This window comes from Ictidomys tridecemlineatus, chromosome 4 (genome assembly GCF_052094955.1).
Source record: "Ictidomys tridecemlineatus isolate mIctTri1 chromosome 4, mIctTri1.hap1, whole genome shotgun sequence".
NCBI lineage: Eukaryota > Metazoa > Chordata > Mammalia > Rodentia > Sciuridae > Ictidomys > Ictidomys tridecemlineatus.
This window is the reverse complement of record NC_135480.1, coordinates 189,465,065-189,487,826: the sequence shown is the minus strand read 5'-3', so window position 1 is coordinate 189,487,826 and position 22,762 is coordinate 189,465,065. Positions and strand designations below refer to the sequence as shown.

The 22,762-nt window shown below is 37.2% G+C and overlaps 1 protein-coding gene across 10 annotated transcripts in view; it reads left to right on the top strand.

The window, feature by feature from the left end:
* The first annotated feature begins 473 nt into the window (after nucleotides 1–473).
* Nucleotides 474–22,762, top strand: part of Ptbp3 (polypyrimidine tract binding protein 3) — a 98,521-nt gene continuing 76,232 nt past the window's right edge. For 2 of the 10 annotated variants that reach the window (XM_078047969.1, XM_078047968.1), the window contains exons 1-2: nucleotides 553–693; nucleotides 3,527–3,560. In XM_078047969.1, the coding sequence (XP_077904095.1) occupies nucleotides 686–693; nucleotides 3,527–3,560 (42 nt within the window). In that variant the 5' untranslated portion in view covers nucleotides 553–685. Of the gene's footprint in view, nucleotides 694–1,038; nucleotides 1,417–3,526; nucleotides 3,561–22,762 lie in introns of those variants that run through there. The other 8 variants (XM_005329708.5, XM_005329707.5, XM_078047967.1 and 5 more) reach the window with 5 other exon arrangements.

The following is a 22,762-nucleotide window of genomic DNA, read 5'->3' as shown; positions in this document are numbered from 1 at the left end:
AACCTAGAGTCTTCCTTGAGCCGGAGGGTCCAGGTCTCCGAAGACCACAACCGCGCCTGGCTCCCGGCCATCACGCCTGGCCTCGGCCATGCTTCCGACAACCTCGTCCAGCTCTGGCAGTACAGCCCGGATTCTCCGGTCCTAGCTGACACGCCGTCCTACTTTGACGAGTTGGGTCCCAAGGCTTTTCCCGCCAGCAGGGGGAGGTATTCTGACCTGGCCGCCCAGGTCCGCGAAGCCGGAAGGCCCGCTGGGCAGAGGAGGGAGCGGGAAGCACAAGGCGCGCGCTCCCGCGAACACTGGAGCGAGGCTGGGGACGCGCGCGCGCGTGCCTGGATAGGGGGAAGGCGGGGCGGAGAGGAGGCGACGAGCAGAGGGCGCCCTGGAGCCGAGCCGAGGGTGGGCGCGAGCGTAGGGGCGGGACCCGGGGGGAGGGCGTCGACGCCGAGGGGGCGGGGTCAGGCGAGGCGGGGGCGCGCTTGCGGGCTGGGAAGGCGGGGGCGCGGCGGTGGCGGGAGCGTGCCCGGTCCCCGCCCCTGTTTCCCACTCGCTTCCACCTCCGACCCGCCGGGGCTCGGAGAGGCGCCGCTCTCTAGTCCCTGGAGCCGCCCTGCAGCGGCCACCTACCCCCTCCGCTCGCGGCCAACCCGTCACTCTTCGCACGGTGCGCTCCTCCGTCTGGGCCATGGATGGGTAAGTGTTAGGCGGCTCGGCGGCCGCGCGGGGCTGCGGTGGCCCCGCTTCCTCTCTGCTCTCGGCGGGACGCGCCGAGGCCGGGGAGCGGGGCGCGGCGCGGCGGCCGGAGGAGCGGCCCGGGCAGAGCCCGACGGCAGGGCTTCCGGGCGCCTTCGTGGGGCTCCCTGAATCGGCGGAGGCGCGGTCCACTGCAGCGTCTCCTCGCACGCGGCGCCCGGGTAATGTTCGCCCCTTCGCACCCCAACAGCGCAAAGCGGGAAACCGAGGAGAGCCCGGCTCGGAGTCCGTGCCTGGGTCCGCCCTCGGCGCCCAGAGTCTGGGGAGCCCAGCCGGCCTCCCGACACTTCCTCTCAGAAAATGGTGCGCGGCGCTGGGGGAGGCGGAGGCGGCGCTCGAGGCGGGCGGGCGTCCTCCGCTCGGAGAGTTGCTGTTTACCGGAGGGGTGGAGCCGTGGGGCTCTCCCCGGCGGCAAGGCGAGTGGCCGCCGGGTGGCGGACGGCCAGGGTGCGCGTCGGTACACGTCTGGGCGGTAACCGGGTCCCGAACCGCGGCCCCGCGCGGCTGCCCGGGGGCCGGCCGAGGTCTTCCGACTTGCGCTGCGAGACTTGTGAACGATTTCTGTGTACCACACGTCTAGACTTAGTGACCATGGACGCTTCCCCTTCTCCCTCTACGCCCTCGAAACTTCGTGAATTCGCTGCCGTGTGTGTAAGAAATTGTGTAAGTGCAATTTTCAGGGAGTTTTCAAATGCTCAGAAACTAAATGGGGTTCGTGATCAAAACGAAAAGATTTAGAATCGCCTGTACCCAATAAATATTTCTCTGGGAACTCAGGGATATAGGGTGGGATCAGATATATTTTATTGATTAAAGCGTTAATTGAAGGATCTTGGTGAATTAGTAATCGAAGGTCATATTATGTCTACAACAAGTTTTTTTTTAAATTCCAAACTCTGTTGGGGATTCCAAATCTTATTTATTTATCCCCATTAATGCAGTGAAGTTTATGACAAGGTTTCTGTAAGCTTCCTGGTTGTGGAATATATACAACTTGCTGGAAAAGTAAAAGCCATTTTACATGTTGCCATATAGTTGATGATTGTTGCAATCTGTGAAGACACGAGAATCTTCCAAACATTTTTGTCCTCATTAGATTTCATTTATCTTAGGTTTGCAATATTAAGTGTGATAAATGGATTAATTTATTTGAATGCAGATTTCATACTTCAGCAGATGATAAAGTGCAATTTTAGATTTTATTTATGGTTGTGTTGTTCTTTAAAGTATTATTTTTATTTAATTGAAGCTATTTTGTTTAATTGGAGCTTCTCTGGGCATTATTGAAGACTTGTTTCACATTATCTTATTGTTACATTTTATATATGTGCAAAGTTTGCTACTCTAATGATTTATGTCATTGTGCCAGTATTTTAGTTCAGGAAGCCTGTAAAATTAGTATTTCAGTATGTGAATTGTCCTTAAAAGGTTTTACTTCATATATAGAAGCAGGCTAGCTTTTTGAGTCTTAAAATTTATAGTAAAAATAAAGAGGACTCTTGAATTGTGTGTCTTGGCTCTTAAACTCTTTGATAGCTGTGAAGTGCAAAGTTACTCTTTGATAGTGTTAACTCTCCCTTTGCATTATTTGTGGTTTTAAAGCTAAGAATGAGTTTATTGGCTTAAATATCCAGGGTAATGATACAGAAGGTAAGTTCATTTGGGAAGAATATCATTTGCTCTTTGCATCAGTAATGATAGTATTATTACACACTTATGCACAAAACATTAGTTGTCATGTTTAAATTTTAGAAAAATGGATTTCAAGTTTCAGAAGTCTACAAGGGAAGATGAAATCTACAAGCTTACTGTTTAAAACAATCAGATTAATGTTACTTAACGATCCAGATCCATACATTTATTTACATGTAGTAATGATGACATTATAAGTTATTAAATGGTATATAGGACTTATTTGTAGGTTTGTTTTAGGAAATATGGAGCCTATTCATTGAAGATGTAGAAGAATTAATTTTTTGTACAGCAAGACTTTATAGGAATTTTTACATCTTGGTCTTAAGGGGAGAATGTGCCCTCAGGAAGCTAATTAAATTTCTTCATTTTCTCACAGCCCGAAAAAGCTTCTTTTCCTTTATTTTGTTAGAAAAACAAACAACAGACCACTAATCAAAATTATCTTTCTAGTGTCTCTTCATATCCCACTGGTGTGTGTGTGTGTTTTCATTTCTTCCTAAGAGAATGATTTTATACTTGCATTATTTTGACATGGCAGAATTTTTTTTTAAAGCATTTTTTTTTTTTTTAAATTTTGATGTCTGAAATTTGATGTTTGTACCTATTTTAGTTCTGAGAGATTGTCTTAACTGTATTTTGGTGAGCAGGTTTTGGTGTAAATGCATTTCTAAGTCTATAAAACACAAGCACTGGTTTTGTTTTATTTGAAACTTTAGATGTAATCATTCATACCAGTGATTCAAAGGAATGAACTTTGGTGATTTTAAATTTTGGTATGAATTTATTAAACAGAGGTAAATGAATAAATTTTAACACATTGTTTTGATACATCAGTATAGTACTAAAAGATAATTTTAAATTTCTTACTTTGCTATTGAGGCTTTGCTTTTACACTCTGCTGTTATTAGACATTCCATCATTTTTGTTTTTATTAACATTTCACAACTCATTACATTTTTATTTTTGTTATTTGTTAAGTGCTTTTTCTTTTTTTCTTTAACCTTATTATCTCTGTCTTTTTAAAAAACTTGTTCTCTAACTTTGTTTTCCATTTTCTCTTTTTACTTTTTCCATACAGTGTTGTTACAGATCTTATAGCAGTCGGTTTAAAGGTAGGAATCTTTTACTATCCTTTTGTAATTTAGTTTTGGAATTTTTTAAATGGTAAAACCATCTCATCTGTTCATAAAATTATCTGTTATGTGAGAGTAATCTTTCATTTTTATTTACTCCAAAATAAGTAGACTGGTAGTTATTTTTGGAATTTCTTTATTTAAGAAGCAGCTATAATATCACCATATACACAAATAAAGTATGAACAGAAAATTGAGCCCGAAGTTTAACTTGAAATATTAAAGGTGTTTTTGTTTTTTAGTAGTTAAATGTAACCAAGATTCTGAGCATCTTCCTGTCATGTCCTTTCTTATATCCTCTCTTTTCATGGGTGCTTATAAGTAATAAAATATTAATAGTTGATATTTCTTTAGTATCTCATGCCGAGTACTTTACATATGTATTTTTTCCCACTGATCATTATTGCAAACCTTAAAGGTAGGTAATTAATATTCTCACTTTAGAGATGAAAAAGTGAGATCAGAAAGTTCATGTCCAAGATGTGGTACACTGGTGTTCAAATCCATATCTTCCTGGTTCCAAAGCTTGACCTTTTTATGTTATGCCTTACATGGTAGCATACAGGGTTCTAGTTAAAAAGTGTACAGCCTAGAGAGCTGGATGATTTTTTTTTTTTTTAAGAGAGAGTGAGAGAGGAGAGAGAGAGAGAGAATTTTTAATATTTATTTATTTATTTATTTTAGTTCTCGGCGGACACAACATCTTTGTATGTGGTGCTGAGGATCGAACCCGGGCCGCACGCATGCCAGGCGAGCGCGCTACCGCTTGAGCCACATCCCCAGCCCCAGAGCTGGATGATTAATATAATTATTTCTCTAAGTTCTACATCACTTGTTTTATCAGTCTTGTCATTTATTTGATTTAAAAATATAAATCAAGTAAACAATATGCAATATGAGACTTTTAAAATATAGCTGGTGTAATAAGGTTTCCTTTTGTAATTTGGTATCTGATATAGCTGAGTTAGGAATCTAGTTCAGATTACAGTAGAAATCAGATGATAGTATTATTACACACTTATGCACAAAACATTAGTTGTTTGTATTGCATGTGTTTTAAATATTTTAGATACATTTATGTAAGGTGTTCCATCCCTTTGTAGTATAAATGCTGCTAAAGAGAGCACATGATTCTACCACTGTCCATTTCTGTGTATCATCTTGCTAGCAGTTTCTATGCTTTTACTTCATTTGCATTTATTGTGGTTGATGGTGGTCCTCATTCTTTTTTTTATAATATATGAATTTTTTAGATGTTGATGGACCTTTATTTTATTTATTTATTTACCTGTGGTGCTGAGAATCGAACCCAGTGCCTCACACATGCTAGGCAAGTGCTCTACCACTGAGCTGCAACCCCAACCTGGACCTCATATTCTTAAAGACAACTTGAAAAAGAAGCACAAATACAACAACTAGCACAATTGGGAGGAACTACTGCTCATACAATTTTGGAGTTGGGTGGAATTGACCTGCTTTGACAAATTTTGAATATATTTATTATTTGGAAATAAATGGAGAGCTCTCTTTTGTTGAAATATTTTTTTTGGTAGATATGTTAATTCAGTTTCTCATTTGGGAATGACACTTAGATTAGAAATTACAGGCTTGACCATGTCAGATTACTTTTGGTGTCTGTTGGTGCCTGTGGGAGAAAGAATATTTAATGCAAATGCTGTTTTACTCTTATCAGAAATATAATTTGTGATTCTAGAGTTTTATCTGGCAAAAATGAATACAGAAGATATTTTAAAAAACTTAACATTTAGGAGCTAAGGGACTGTCATGCCCTTTTTTAAATTTTTGGTACTAAAGATTGAACTTAGGGACACTCAACCACTGAGCCACATCCCCAGCCCTTTTTTGTATTTTATTTAGAGGCAGGGTCTCACTGAGTTGCTTAGTGCCTCACTTTTGCTGAGGCTGGCTTTGAACTAGAGATCCTCCTTCCTCAGCTTCCTGAGCTTCTGATATTACAGGTGTGTGCCACTGCGCCTGGCCTTGCCCATTTTATTGTGGGGAAAATACATATCCATGTGAAAGAAAATTTGTTAGGCACAAGAACCATATGTGAATACAGAACTGGGCTTTTCTGACTACATGTTTTGCAGCAAGCACTTTGAAAACATAACTACTCTGAAGAGAAGATAAACTGACTACTTGATTCAATAATAATCTGTATTTTTAATAGACTTAAATACTGGAAGTGTGTGTAAACTTATTCATTATATGGAATTTCTCATAAAATTGTTCTTTCTTTGAACCCATCCAAGAAAGTTTAATTATGAAATAATAGGCCAGTAAGCTTCATATTTTATTTAGATTGAAAGATATACTAATAGTTACTTCCTCTGTTTGCTGTCTGAATATGATAACACATGGTTTTAGCTAGTGGCAAGAGTGGATTTCAGGTTATATGATTAAATAAATTTACTTTCCTGGATTCAGAAGAGCAATAGCAGATTTTTTTTAAAGAATTGAAATGCTTAAATATAAAATTCATTATTTTAGCTAAGAAAGAAAACAGTTGTTTTTAGAGATTTAGTGATTTAGAATGTGTCATACATAAGGACAGGGATTTTTGATATTCACTGCTGTGTCTGATGCATAATCTCTCAAAAATGATGAATGAATGGATGTGCCACATTGTCACAAAGCTAGTTAGGTGGCAAATTTATACTTGAACCCAAGTCTTCAGTTTTGTTGGTATTTCTTCTTTTGGCTATATACCATAGTGAGAAAGAATTCATTTCATTTTTAGATTGGAACTTTGTTGAAGGCGGCTAAATGTTTTCCAGCAGTTTCCGGGCAGTACCATCTTTTATATTTAGGTGTATACTTTGGATGTTTCATGTTTTTCTTTTTTTTTTTTGTACTGAGGATTGAACCCTGGGGCCCTCAACCGCTGAGCCATATCCCCAGCCTTTTTACATATTTTATTTAGATACAGGGTCTTTCTAAGTTGCTGAGGCCAGGTTTGAACTCTCAATCTTCCTGTCTCAGCTTTCCAACCCATTAGGATTACTAGTGTGCACTCGGCTGTTCCATGTAATTTTTGCACCTTTCCTAAACTTAAGAAAATGATCTTTTGATTACTTATGAAATATTACTTTTATTTCTGTATGTTGTTTTGTGTTTTGAAATGCTTATTGAGAAACAGTGAGAAGTAACAAAAATCTTTAATTTTGAATTCTTCTAAGTAAAGAACCAGCCAGGTGATTGAGTGAGCTGTGCATGTTCCAAGAACTTTATTATGCCAGATAAAGTGTCAGTATTATAAGTAACAGGTTTTTTTTGTGTGTAACAATGTATATTAAATAATTAAATACTAAATAAATAAGTAGTTACACAGTGCTGGGAATCAAACCCAGGACCTCACACATGCTGGCATGAAAAGTTTTCTATCACTGAACCTTATCCCCAGACCCAAAGGATAATTAAAGATTTCAGTTTATACTGGCTTATTTTATTATTTTTATTTATTTATAATATTTTTTTAGTTGTTGATGGTCTTTATTGTCTTTATTTTATTTATTTTTTTTAAAGAGAGAGAGAATTTTAATATTTATTTTTCAGTTTTCGGCGGACACAACATCTTTGTTTGTATGTGGTGCTGAGGATCGAACCCGGGCTGCACGCATGCCAGGCAAGCGCGCTACCACTGAGCCACAATCTCAGCCCCTAGCTGGCTTATTTTAAATTCATCTATTTCCCATATTCCTGTTTAAGTTGGTCTTCTATTTAAATGTTTCAGTTTCTGGGTTATCATCATCATCATCATCATCTTATTTTTTTGGTACCAAGTATTGAACCCAGGGGTGCTTAACCACTGAGCCACATCTTGAGCCTTTATTATTATTATTATTTTGAACTTTGAGACAGGCTCTCACTAAGTTGCTTAGAAACTGCTAAGTTGCTTAGGGACTTGTTAAGTTGCTGAGGCTGGCTTTAAACTTGGGATCCTCCTGCCTCAGCTTCCCTAGCAGCTGGGATTCCAGGCATGCACCCTGGCATCTGACTGTCATCCTATTTTAAGCGAGTAGTTGAATGTAGAAAACTCATGTGCTTCTGGAGGAGCATAACTGGCTTCTAGCTGTTGATCTGATTTTAATCGGTGTAAATAAATCATACTTCAAATGATGATTAATAGAGTTGGATGAATATTTGCCATGTTCATTAACTTTTCTGTTTATTATACTTGTTCTTATTTCTCCTTTCATTTTATGCCTTCTCTCGTTTTAATTGTTTTATAATTCTATTTATTTCTCTCCACATATTAATTATACTTCCTCTAAACATTTTTCTTTATTCTTACTCTATACATTTTACTATGTATATTTACACTTATCTAAGTACATAATCAAGTAACACTCTTGCTCTACATGATATGTAATGTGGGTACAATGTAATGTAACATTCTTAGTTCTTCCATCCCTTCTTTTTGTGACACTACTGATCTTCATTTCACTTAATCTTAAGCAATAATTGCCCTGTACATTGTTACTACTATAATTTGCAGTAGATACCTTATAGCTCAATTAAATTTAAAGATATATTTTACCTGCATTTATTCTGATATTCTTCCTTTATGTAGATCAAATATTTGCTTTATGATAAAAAACATTTTTTTTTTTGATACTAAGGACTGAACCCAAGGGCACTTAACCACTGAGCCACATCCGTAGCCCCCTTTTTTTTTTATTATTATTTTGGGAAACTTTCTCAATAAGTTACTTAGGGCCTTGCTAAATTGCTCGGGTTGCCTTTGATTTATATCACAATCATCCTGCCTCTTCCTTCCAAGCTGCTGGGATTACAGGCATGTGCCTCCTCCCCAGTTCAAATAACTTCTTGCAAAGCAGATCTACTGATAGTGAATTCTCTTGATGTTTATTGTCTGACAAAACATTTTTTGTGGTGCTAGAGATATTGGGTTGACCTTTTTTTCTTTTTGATATTTAAAAAATTTAAATTTAAAGTCTTACATAAAAATATCATAAACGTATGTATTTATGGGGGTACCATGTGATATGTTAATACGAGTACCCATTGTATGATATTTAAAACAGGTTAAACATTTAATCTCCTCATTTATCATTTGTTTTTAAATTTTTAAAAAATTTTTTAGTTGTAGTTGGATACAATACATTTATTTTTATTTACTTATATTGGTGCTGAGGATCAAACCCAAGATCTCGAACAAGCTAGGCGAGCCATCTACCACTAAGCCACAACCCCAGCCCCGTTTATCATTTCTTTATAGATAAAACATTCAAAAGGTTTTTAAAAACGCTTTAAATATTTAACTTCAGTTTTCCTTACTTTCAGTTTCTGTTGAAACTCTGTAATTATTATTTTTATTTCTTCATTATCTGTTTTTTCCCCCCTATTTCTTTTATGTTTCTTTTATCTTTGGTTTTCTGTAGAAGTGTAGATGTCTTTGTTATTTATTCTGCTTGATGATCTTTGAGTTTCCTATCTGTGGTTTTAGTATCTATCACTAGTAGGAAAATTATTAGCCACTGTTTTTTTAAATGCTTCTTCTGTATTCTTCTTTTGTGGTACTGGAGATTAAGTACAGGGCCTTGCACATGCCCAAGCTACCAACTGAGCTACCTCTTTTCTCTTTCTGGTATTTCATTTATGTCTGTGCTACATGTTTGAAATTGTCCCACAGTTTTTGGATGTTCTGTTTTTTTTTGATGTTGTTGTTTGTTTGTTCTCATTTTACTTTGAATTTCAGTTTGGAAAGTCTATTGAAATATCTTCAAGCTCATTTATTTGTGTGTGTGTGTGTGTGTGTGTGTGTGTGTGTGTGTATGTATACACACACACCTTTTTTTTAAATTGTAGATGGACATAATACCTTTATTTATATGGTGCTGAGGTTCAAACCCAGTGCCTCACACATGGGAGGCAAGCACTCTACCACTGAGCCACAGCCCCAACTCCAAGCTCATTTATTCTTCAGATATGTCTAGTCAACTGATGAGTATATCAAAGATTTCTTCATTTTTGTTGTAGTGTTTTTGATTTCTAGCATTTCACTTTGCTTCTTTTTTAGAGTTTTCCTCTGCTTACATTATAGCATGTTATCTACTTTTTCCATTAGATCCTTAAGCATGTTGATTATAGTTACTTTAAACCCTGTCCAGTAATTCTAGAATCCCTTACTATTTGAATCTGGTCCTGATGCTTGCTTTGTCTCTTTAGTCTGTGTTTATTCTTGCCTTTTCACATAATTTGGTTTTTGGCTGAAAGCCATAGTATCAGACAATAGAAATTGAGGGGTAAAACGCCTTTAGTGAGAGTTTCATGTTAATCTGGCTAGGAGTTGGGCTGTAGATTTGCTATGGGTGCTAAAGCTTCAAATTCCCTAGTGTCCTTGTTTTTGTCTTCTCCTTAGAGTCTGACTCTTGCAGCTCTTTCAGCTGTAATCCATTGCTGTTAAGCTAGAGCCCTGTGATGTGGTGGTAAGGCATGGAGAGGAAGACACATTCTATTCTCTTTATATCCATTTTTTTTTTTTTTTGTATTGAGAATTGAGCCCAGGGGCCATAGGCATGGTAGGCAAGTGTTCTATAATGGAGTTATATTCTCAACTGTTTTCATTTTCCATAGGATCTTGCTGAATTACCCAAATTTGGCCTTGAACTAGTTGATTGTCCTGTCACTGCTTCCCTAGTAGCTGGGATTACGTGTGTGTCACCAAGCCCAGGTTAAATTAGGCCTGTGACCATGGGCTGTGACTTTGGCAGGTTTTTTTTTTTTGTTGTTGTTGTTGTTTCAGGTAAATCAGGAAGACTAAGAAGGGGCTGGAGTTGAGGAAATGCTCTTCCCTTACATTAGATAGAGTAGAATAGGACTTTGTTTTGAAGAAACATGAATGCACATTTCACAATGGTTATGTTCCCTCTTCTGCTAGAGGCTAGAAAGAACCTTTCTTTTCTCTTTCTTTACCTTGAGAACTTGATGAGTTTATTAGAGGTAAAACTCAGGAATGCATTGGGACCCCTAATATTGAAGGCTGCAAAGATTTATCCTGGGCAAATTAATACTTATCCTCCAGTAGCTTGTCAAAGTTCCCACATAAGGGAACTTTGGATATATGTTGGCTGTGACTCTGGATTATCTATTTCTCTAGATTTTGAGGTAGTAGTTTGCTCAGTAGTCAACAGCTCTCTGCTAGGCCCAAGAAAAGTTGATGATTTTTAGTTTGGTATTTTTTCTTTTTGTAAAGATGGGAGGAGGTGACAGTTTTCAAACTCCTTACTGAACTGAAAGTCTTTTAACTTTTTTCCAGTTAGGGTTTATATGTCTATTACTGGATATGTGGATATTTATTTGTGTATTGCAGATACATTTAAAAAAATTTTTAGTTGTTGATGGACATTTGTTTTATTCATTTGTTTATACATGGTGCTGAAAATCAAACTCAGTGCCTCACACATGTGAGGCAAGCACTCTGCCATGGAGCTTAACCCCAGCCCATCAGATACATTTTCTCTCATTGCATGACTTCTGTGTTTAATCATGTCTCTGGTAAAGAGAAGAATTTTATTTGATAAATATATTTTCTTTTTAAAAAATTTTTGGTTATGGCTTTCTCTTTGTTTAACTTAGAAATTTACTTATTCCCAAGGACATGAAGAAAGTTATTGCCCATTATTTGTTTCAAGAAACCTTCATAGTTTTAGCTTTTATAGATATGTCTAAAGAGAATTTTTTTTTTTTTTTTTTGGCAGTGGGGATAGAACCCAGGGGTGCTTTACTCCCCAGCCCTTTTTGTATTTTATTTTGAGGCAGGGTCTCTCCAAGTTGCTGAGGTTGATCTTGAACTTGATATCCTCATGCCTCAATCTCCTGAGTTGCTGGGATTACAGGTATGCACCACTGTGCCTGGTCTATTTATTTTTTGTATATGGTGTAAGGTAGAGGTGGAGATTGATTTGTTTCCATGTAGTTATACAGTTAGATTGGTATCATTATTGAAAGATTTCCTTTCCAGACTAAGTTTTTTGGAAACATTATTTGAAAGTTCATCATATGTGATTGGATCTATTTCTACATCCTCTTATTTTCATTCCTTGCTTAATTTGTCTATTTTTGGTTAATATTGCACTGACCTGACAACAGGGGGTTTATATAATATGTCTTAAAATGTGTAATGTCCAATTTTGTTCTTTATCTTTCAAAACTACTTCAGCTTTTCGAGGTCATTTGAATTTCATTTTATAATTTAAAATCAGGGGCTGGGGTTGTGGTTCAGTGGTAGAGCGCTTGCGTAGCTTGTGTGTGGTACTGGGTTCGATCCTCAGCACCACATAAAAACAAATAAATAAATAAATAAAGGTATTGTGTCCATCAACAACTAAAACAACTTAAAAAAAATTTAAAATCAGCTTGTTATTTTCTTCAGAGGAAGCTAAAATTTTGACTGGGATAGATCAGTTAATACTTAAAACTAAATTTTTAAAAAACATGGCTATAATTTTTTAAAAATTAAATAAGTATCATTTAAATTTTTTGTTTTCTGGTATGTGTATTTATAAATTACCTTAATTACATAAGCTGTGATTTACAAGTGTTTTTTTTTTTTAAATTATTTATTTATTTATTTATTTTTAGACAGACACAACATCTTTGTTTGTATGTGGTGTTGAGGATCGAACCCGGGCCGCACGCATGCCAGGCGAGCGCGCTACCGCTTGAGCCACATCCCCAGCCCTACAAGTTTTTGATTAATGTTTTTTTTTTTTTTTTTTTTTTAAAGAGAGAGCATGAGAGATAGAGAGAGAGAGAGAGAGAGAGAGAGAGAGAGAATTTTAATATTTATTTTTTAGTTTTCGGCGGACACAACATCTTTGTTGGTATGTGGTGCTGAGGATTGAACCCAGGTCGCACGCATGCTAGGCGAGTGCGCTACCGCTTGAGCCACATCCCCAGCCCTGATTAATGTTTTTCTTTTCTTTTTATATTTTTATTTTGTTTATTTATATTTATGTGGTGCTGAGGATTGAACCCAGTGCCTCACATGTGCAAGGCAAGAGCTCTGCCGCTGAGCCACAATCCCAGCCCATTGTTTTTATTGTCATTATTTCAAAGTGTTTCTATATTTTTCCTATGATTTTCCCCCTAATTTTTTTTTTAATATTTATTTTTTAGCTTTCGGTGGACACAATATCTTTATTTTATTTTTATGTGGTGTTGAGGATCGAACCCAGTGCCTCACACAAGCCAGGCGAGCGTGCTACTACTTGACCTGCATCCCCAGCCCCCGCCTCCTATATTTCAAATAAAGTTTTTGTATCAGGGATTGAACCTAGAGGTGCTCAATCATTGAGCCATATCTCCTGCCCTCTTTATTTTTTGTTTTGAGACAGGCTCTCAGTAAGTTGCTTTCTGCCTTGCTGAGGCTGGCTTTGCACTTGGTGTCGATCCTCTTGTCTCAGCTTCCCTAGTTGTTGGGATTACAGGCCTGTGCCATGGTGGTGTCTCTAATTTACTTTTCTTTCTTTCTTCCTTTTTTTTTTTTGTACTGGAGATTGAACTCAGGGACATTCAATCACTGAGCCACATCCCCAATCCTATTTTGTATTAATTAATTTTATTTAGAGACAGAATCTCACTGAATTGCTTAGCTTTTCACTTTTGCTGAGGCTGGCTTTGAACTTGTGATCCTCTTGCCTGAGCCTCCTGAGCCATTGGGATGATAGGTGTCCGCCATTGTGCCTGGTCTCTAATTTCCTTTTTAGCCCAAAGATTACTTAGTAATTTTTAGAATTTAGTTTCCAAACATATTTGTTATTGTTTATTTTATTATAGAGAACATAGTCTCTTTAATATATTCCTTTGGATAATATTCTTTTATGAACTATAATATAGAGGTTGGCAAATTATGACCCAAGGGTTAAATTGAGCTCACTATTATTTGTTTTTGGATATCTTGTCTATAAGTTTTATTGGAACACAGCCATGTTCATTTCTATGCTGTCTATGGTTGCTTTTGTTCCTGCAGCCGCAGAGTTGATAGTTGGGGACGGAGACTATAAAGGCCATAAAGCCTAAAGTTACTCTCTGGCCCCTTTAAGATGAATTTGCTAACCTGATGCAATGTCTTTGTCTTGTTCCTCCCTGTCCCACTGCTGGGAGTCAAACCCAGGGCTTGCTTGCTTTTTTTTTTTTTTTTTTTTTTTAGTTTAGTATTGGAGATTTAACCCAGGGGCACTTAACCACTGAGCCATATCCCCAGCCCTTTTTTGTATTTCATTTAAAGACAGGGTCTTGGTAAGTTGCTGAGGCTGACTTTAAATCGCAATCCTCCTGCCTCAGTCTCCTGAGATGCTGGGATTACAGGCATATGTTACTCTACCCAGCTAAACCCAAGCATTCTTTCACTGAGTTTACACACCTAGTCCAAATGTCTGTTTTGTAAATGTATCTTCTTAGTTGGGTATCTGGTTCTACATTCAGGATATCTATTAGCTTAAGTTATTGATTATACTGTACTGTTTGGTTCCCTGGTCATATTTTGTATGTTTAGTCTTTTTGTTTCTAAGAGGGATGTAGTAAGAATTTCCACTCAATTGTTGATTTAATTTTTTTTTCCCTTACATTTCATCATGGTGATGAAGATCTAGAATTTTAGTTTTGGATAGACATACTCTTTCATTTTCTCTAGACCTTAGTATTTTTTTTTTTCTCTTTTCCATCAGTGTATGTTTCATTATGATTTCTGGTCACTTTTAGTTCTATGTCTTTTAAAAAAATTATCTTTTGGGTTTGTTTTGCTAACTGATTTGAGTACTTTACCCAAAAGTTAACACGTGTGCATTTGTGTGACAGATCTGCTGAGGCTTTGTATCCCTAAGAATATTTGAAGGCAAAAATGTAATTTTAAAAAATTTTAAATAAAATAAAGTACACAATTCCTTTTTAAATAAAAATCCTTTTTATTTTGTGACAGGGTCTAAATTACTGAGGCTGGCCTCAAATTGCAATCCACCAGTGTCAGCCTCCTGAGTTGTTGGGATTACAGGCATGCAGTAGCATGCCTGGCTAGAATGCAGTTTTTTTCTTTAAAAAACTTTCTTCCAACTTGTCTTCTGAGACCTTTGAAGTCCTCAGCCCTAGTTTGTAGCCACTCCTCTGTATCGTTACCTCATTAAGTGAAGTAACTTTCAGCTTCCTCAGGGTTTTTCTTTCATTATTTTGATAGATTTTTTAAAAATTTAAATCCACACATTCTTCTAGTTTCTACAGTTTTCTACAGATGAATTTGGAGACAGGGGTTAGTAACTCATGCAGATTACAGACTTCAGACCAAAAGACACACTAGTTAATTAGGACAGTGAGTACAAAGACCCATTGCCTAGATATATTGTTATGTTATTGCAAAATTTCAGAATTCCATGGATGAAGAAATGATTCCCATAACTTCCAGGGAGGAATAAGTCAATATCAAATAAATGAATGTCATATGGGTATCTTATCAGTCATGCTAATCTTGGATGAAAATGGGACAGTAGGGGCTGAGGATGTGGCTCAAGCGGTAGAGCGCTCGCCTGGCATGCGTGCGGCGCGGGTTCGATCCTCAGCACCACATACAAACAAAGATGTTGTGCCCGATGAAAACTACAAAATAAATATTTAAAAAAAAGAAAAGAAAATGGGACAGTATTTTAATTTTCTTGGGGGAAATATATATATTTATATGTGTATATGTATATATATATATATATTTTTTTTTTTAATTTTTTAATCCCCCCCCCTCCTTGGTACTGTCGAGTGAATTCAGGGATACTCTACTACTAGCCACATTCCCAGCCCTATTTTATTTAGAGACAGGTTCTCACTGAGTTGCTTAGCGCCTTGCCATTGCTGAGGTTGGCTTTGCACTTGCAATTCTCCTGTCTCAGCCTCCTGAGCTGCTGGGATAACAGGTGGGTGCCACTGCGCCCGGCTGGGAAAAATAATTTTTTAACCAAAAATTCTCTACTAAGTCCAATGATCATTTATGAGGGTAGAATTCTCATCCATGGGGTGGATCCAGAAACTTTACTTTATTTAACTGTCATTTAGATAGTTATTTAAGGATGTGCTCATGATGAAATAACAACAAAGACGACACTGGTTTAAGAAAAATTGAGCCATCCTAGAAGAGAAAGTGAGAAGGCGATATAGATTGACAACAACCGTTCAGAAGACCCAGAGAAAACAATTATTCTAGGTTAGAGCAGAAGGACAGAATAGGGTTTTAGGAAGATTTTTTTTGGGGAAAAAATGGGGATCGGATATGATGAAGAGTGTCATGGAAAGTTTGGGACAAAATTGATGCTATGATAAAAGAGAGTAGTATGAATAAGAATTTTAAAAGGCACTTGAAGATATTATGGAAAGCTAATAAACTGGAGAAAATCTTGGTTATATGAATCAGATTAGAATGTGGCATGATGTTAAGCGATATATATGGGACTGTAATAATGAATCCATTTGACCTTGAATCTCAGAATGGTGTTTTTTAAGTAGTCCTAAGATTGTCACATTGGACCACAGAGTAAAAAACAAAGTGTGCCAAGATCATGTTTCCTTAAATAATATTTAGAGTTATGAAAATATATTTACTCTTTCTTGATTTTCAACTTTTTGGTAGGGGCTGCTGGGAATAGCTTTACCATTGAGCCATATCCATAGCCCATTTTATTTTTTATTTTGAACAGGGTCTTGCTGAGTTGCTTAGGACCTTGCTAAGTTTCTGAGGCTGGCCTTGAATTTATAATCCTCCTGCCTCAGCCTCCTGAGCTGCTGGGATTATAGGTGTGTGCCACCACACCTGGTGATTTTCAACTTTTGAGTCAACCTTTTGTAACTACATGAATGAACAGAGCCCAAATGCTGCTGTAGCAGGACAGAATGAAATTGTTAACAATATAAAGGGTAAATTGATGGAAGGGGGAAGGAAGATAAGAAAGTACTAACACTAATATGTTTGTCTTTCAGAATGATAAATTAAGTAATGTTGAATTAACCACATAAGCAATAAAGGTATAATTTTGTTTTTATTCATATAGCAGTTATTATTAAAATTCACAAGTACTTATAGAATAATTAAAAGTTAGAATATATTTTAGACATTGATAGTATGGGAAAAGGACGATAAATAATTAAATTTTCATATTAGACATCAGATGGTTTACTTTTAAAGTTGATAATTTAAAAATATGAGGTAAGCATATTATTCTGGGTTATTGGTTCAACCATAAGAATAAATGAGAATTGTTTGAATTGGAGTGAGAGATTTGCTTTAATCATATAAACTCTTAATTGATATACTGTGTATGCTTTGATAATATTAAATTTATTTAAAAATGCAAAAAGAATAGTAGATGTAATTTAACAGAAATGAAATTCAGCTATGTTGTATATTTCTGACATTCTCAGCCTTGTCTGCATTTTTCCCTCTACCCAAAGGTAAACATTTTACTGTTTTTTAAAAATCTTTTTGGTATTTTTTTATGCAAATAAAGGTAAACACATAATTTTTCTTCTTCAAATATAAAATGCAGGAGATGGGTGGCCCTACCCACTTACCCATGACCCTGTTTAGCAAACAACTTACGCTGTTCAGCTTAGCCCCTAAGGTTTCTGGAATGCAACTGAGTGATGCATCTTGTCTCCTCAAGAAGCAGCTGGGTAATTCTCAGAAGTTTAGCCAGCTGAGACTTGAGAAACAAATGGATTGCTCCTCACTCTTGGTCCCAGGAAGCAGCTGCTCTGAGCAGGTTGGTGCTCAGAGGTTCTATGAAGTCAACCTGTGTGAACCTCAGATGTAGACAGGTCCTCAATCTGTGCCATACATTTGCTGCCACACCAGCCATATCTCACCTTCACTGGCCCACCAGAGCAATCCTGTCCCTGCCCTGTCCAAGGAAACTGATGTTTCTCACATTTCCCACAGGGGGCCACACAGTTCCCAGTGTTCCCAGTGAACCCAACCACTCTAAGAGAAATGACATTCCAGTTGACAGGGCAGTCCCACAGTCCTAGGCCAATGAGACACCTGTAGACATTACTGACCTTGATCATAGCTGAAGAAGCTATGTGGACACTGCTCTAAAGTGCTAATATGGAATCGGAGCCAATGCAGTCTATGCAGAAAAAAAGTCTTTTATTATAAAAGCCATCCTATGAAATTGGTAGAGGAAGCTAACCCAACAGATACAGTGACGTAAGAAACATGAAAAAACAGGGTGAACATTATGCTTCCAAAGGAACATCATAACTCTTTAGCAAAACTCCAAAGCAAAGGAAATAAATGAATTGCCTGACAAAGAATTCAAAAGTTGATATATTTATTTAATTATTTATTTTTGCAGTGCTGGATTGAACTCTGGGCCTCATACATGCTAGACAAGTGTTCTAATACTGAGCTACAACCCAGCCATCAAAAGTATGATTTAAAAGAAACTTAATGGTAAATGAGAGAATACAGGCAGTTTATGATATGCATGAGAAATTTAGCAAAGAAAGATTATAAAAATAGTTAGAAATCTTGTAACCAAAGAACTCTATAGCTAAAATAAAAAATACACTTGAGGACCTCATTTGTGGAATTGATCAAAGAGAAGAAAGAATTTCTGAGCTTGAACAAAAGTTTGTTTGAAATAGCTCAGTCAAGGAAAAAAAAGAAGCAACAGAGGAGACTTATGGGGCACCTTTGAGCAAATCTTCAAATTATGAGTGTTCTAGAAGAAAAGGAAAAGGCATTTCAAAAATGTATTCAGTGAATAATTATTGAAAACTTCCTAAATTCTGGGAAGATATAAACATACAAGTCCAGGATTTTCGAAGAACCCTTGTAATAGAGGTTAAAAAAAAAAAAAGATCCTTTGTGAGACTTGTTATGGTTAACTTGTCAAAAGTACAAGACAGAATTCTAAAAGTATCAGGAAAAAAGTGTCACATCACTTAGTAAAGAATCCCCATTAGACCAACAGGAGATATCTTGGCAGAAACCTTACAGGCAGAAGAGAGTGGGATGATGATACATTCAAAGTCCTGACAGAAAAAAAACAACATCAATGAAAACAAAAGAAACAGTTGCCTACCAAGAAGAGTTACCTTCAGAAAAATGAAGAAATATTTTCCAAGATAATTTATCACTGCCAGACTGGCCATGTAAGAAATACTTACATGTACCTATGTTAGAAGTGGAGGAATGGTAACTGCCATTGTGAGAATATGGGAAGATTCCAAACTCAACAGCAGACCACATACCCAAAAGAGAAAGTGAAAAGAATCAAATCTTCTCAATTCAGAAAACCACCAAACTTACAAAGATGAACAAGAGGAAGAAAGGAGCAAAAGTGTTTACAGAACAACCAGAAAAAACATAAACTAGCAGAATAATAGGGATGTCTTTACTTGTCAGTAATTACCACCTTGAATTCAAGCAGGTTAAATTCTGCCAATTAAAAGATATAGACCAACTGAAGGGATAAAAGTTACAGAGCTAATAATATGTTGTCCCTGGTAAACTGATTTCAACAGTAAAGACACAAACTGAAAGCTAAGGGATAGGAAAAGATACACCATGCATATGGAAACCAAACGTGAGCACGAGTAGCTCTAAAATATAAAATAGTAGCTCTTAAAAAAAACCTGACTTCAGATGAAAAACTGAAGAGCCAGTGAAGGTCACTATATAATGATAAAAGGGATAATTCAGCAGGAGAGGATAACAATTGTAAATATATATGCATTCAATGCTGAAGTTTCCAATTATATAAAGTAACATTATTAGATCTAAGAGGAGAGACTAATACAGTCATAGTTGGAGAGTTCAGCGTCTCAGGTTCATCTATGGACACATCAGACAAAAAACATCAACAAAGAAACATTAGAGACAAACTATACTGTAGACCCAAAGGACCAATATGCATTTACAACATTTCATCCAACAGTTTAAGGTACAAATTCTTCTCCTCAACACATGGAACATTCTCCAGGATAGACCATATGTTAGGCCACAAAATAAGTGTCAACAAATCCAAGAAAATTTAAATCATAACATGTATCTTCTCTGACTATAGTGAAATAAAAGTAGAATCAATAAAAGGAACTTTAAAAATTGTACAGATACACAGAAATGAAACCATATTCTCTTTAACAACCAATGGGTCAAAGAATTCACAAGGAAATTTTTTAAAAATTATTGAAACAAAGCCAGGATGGGTGGCATACACCTGTACTCCCAGTGGCTTGGGAGGCTGAGGCAGGAGGATTGCAAGTTCAAAGCCAGCCTCAACAACTGCAAGGCAGTAAGCAACTCAATGAGACCCTGTCTCTAAATAAAATACAAAATAGAGCCTGGGAATGTGACTCGGGGATCGAGTACCCCTGATTCAATCCCCATTCCCACACCCCCCTCCCCCCAAAAAAAACAAGAACAAATCAAGCAAGCCCCATATTTATAGAAGAAATAATAGAGATCAGAGAAGAAATGAATGAAATAGAGAGTTGTGGGAAAATAATGAAAACTAGGAATCAAGTCCCTCCACCCCCCAAAGAAACTCCAATAGGACAAAGAGCTGTTTTTTTGAAAAATGAGCAAAATTGGAAAACCTTTAGTGAGACTAATCAAGGCAAAAGAGGAGACACAAATGAGATTGAAAATGAGGCATTGCAACCAATATACCACAGAAATGCAAAGGATTATTAGGGACCATTATGACCACATATATGTTAGCAGACTGGAAAACTTGGGACAAATGGATGTGTTTCTGAACACAAAACCTACCAGAACTGAATCTTAAGGACACAGAATACTGGAACAGACCAATATCAACTTTCTACCACTGAGCTATATCCCCAGGCATTTTAATTTTTTATTTTGGAACTGGGTTTTGCTAAATTACCAAACTTGGCCTTAAACTTGGGATCTTCTAGCCTTAACCTCCTGAATCTCTGGGATTCCAGGTATATGCTGTTGGACCTGACACCTTTTTAAAATTTTATAACATGAGGGCTTCCTAAGTTGCCCAGGTTGGCTTTGTATTTGTGATCCTCTTGCATTAACCTTCTGAGTACCTTGAATTGTAGGCATGTACCACCACACCTGGCCAGTATTTTTTAACAGGTGCAAAATATTTTGAGAAAACAGCAATTACAAGGATAATATCTCTCTCCCATTCTCTCTCTCATTCTCTCTCTCTCCCATTCTCTCTCCTATTCTCTCTCCCATTCTCTCTCTCCCTCCCATTCTCTCTCTCTCCCATTCTCTCTGTCTCCCAGTTTTTTTCTTTTTTTTGGGGGGGGGGTGCTGCGGATCAAACACAGGACCTTGTGCATGCAAGGCAAACATTCCACCAACTGAGCTATAGCCCCAGCCCAATTACAAGGATCTCCACTGATGGATTCTTATTTCTAGTATTGTGCACTGTTAAGTAATTACTTAAGAATAATCCTTATGCATGCCATTTCATATCACACATATGCATTTGTGAAATGAAATGCAGACATTGGATTACTTATGTGTTTCTAGGAAAATATTAAACAGATTCACCTTCAGTGTGGTTGTACAATTTTGTACTCCCAATTTGAATTGAAAAATTGTGCTGTCAGAGTTGTGTTTTTGCCAGTGTTAAAGGTGAGAAATACTATTTTAATTTAGTTATTTATGAGTAAGGTAGAGCACATTTTTATTTTTAAGGACCATGGTTCTCATCCTATATTTCTGTTGGCACAGTCTTTTTCTTCTCAACTTCTCGAAGCTCCTTGTAAAATAGGTAAACCCTTTGCCTGTAATGAACTATAAATATTTTTCCTGTTGTGTCTTTTGACTTGCTTATGAAGTTTTCTGTCATACCAAACCTTTTTATTTTTGGATAACTGAATTTTTTGTTGTTGTTTAGCTCTGGATTTTAAGTCATAAGTGGCTTTCCCCATTTGAGGATTATAAAGGATTTACTTCTATTTTCTTCTAATACTTTTCTGATTTTTTTTAAAAATTTATTTACATCGTCATACACTTGGGCCTTCTTCTAATGCGGGATTTAAGATATAGAGTCATTATTGTCTTTCTTAAGATGGCTCCCCAGTTGTCCACGTATCATTTATAATAAAGTCCATTTTCTCCTCTGTAAATTCATGATGTATATTGGTATTTAACTGTTGCTAAACAGTTGGATATCATGATTGTATGTCATGACCATTGGTATAAGACCCTTGCTGTTCTGATTGTCATTTAACCTCAGAGAGACTTCAATAGGGACTAAGTGAGGAGTGGAACTTCTTTTATTTTATTTTTACTTTTTCAGTTGTACACAATACCTTTATTTTGTTTATTTTTATGTGGTGCTGAGGATAGATCCCAGTGCCTTGCACATGCTAGGCCAGCAGTCTACTGCTGAGCCACAATCCCAGCCCAGGAACTTCTTTTAATAATAGCATGTAATCCTTACCAGTAACACTGAAGAAAATGATTTTTTATTTTCACTATTTCAGATAGGAAACTGAAGTGGAAATATACCAAATAACTTATCTATAATACAACAATCAGTGGAGCCAGGACTTGAGTCCAAATGTCTGAACTCCCTAGCCTTTATCTTTTGTTATATCTGTCTCTGATATTTTGTTGGCCTCCAGTGTTTCAGATTCTTCCTCTTCTAAATCCCTTGCTAAAATGGAAATACAACCTTAATTTTGAAGAAGCGTGTCTGGGTTCCATTGTTAATGAGATAACTCTTTAAAAAAAATTAAAATTTAGTTTGTTTGTTAGGCTTGGCTGATGTGTGGAAAGCATGTAATGTAGCAAGACTGAGATTGCTATCCTTAGAAAGGTTGCTTCTGCCAGGTGATGGCACATGCCTGTAATCCCAGCAGCTCGAGGTAGGAGAACCACAAGTCCAAAGCCAGCCTCAGCAAAAGCGAGGCACTGAGCAACTCAGTGAGACCCTGTCTCTAAATAAAATATAAAAAATAGGGATGGGGATGTGGCTCAGTGGTAGAATGCCCCTAGTTCAACCCTGAGTACCCCTCGCCCACACATACACAAAAAATAAGCTTATGGTTTTAAAGTTAAGCACTTAACATTCTGTTAGTTATTACCTTGTGAAAAGGCACTTGAGAGAGGTCCAGAACTTAAAATGTAGAAAGAAAAAGGATAGAATTAGTATTTTTAA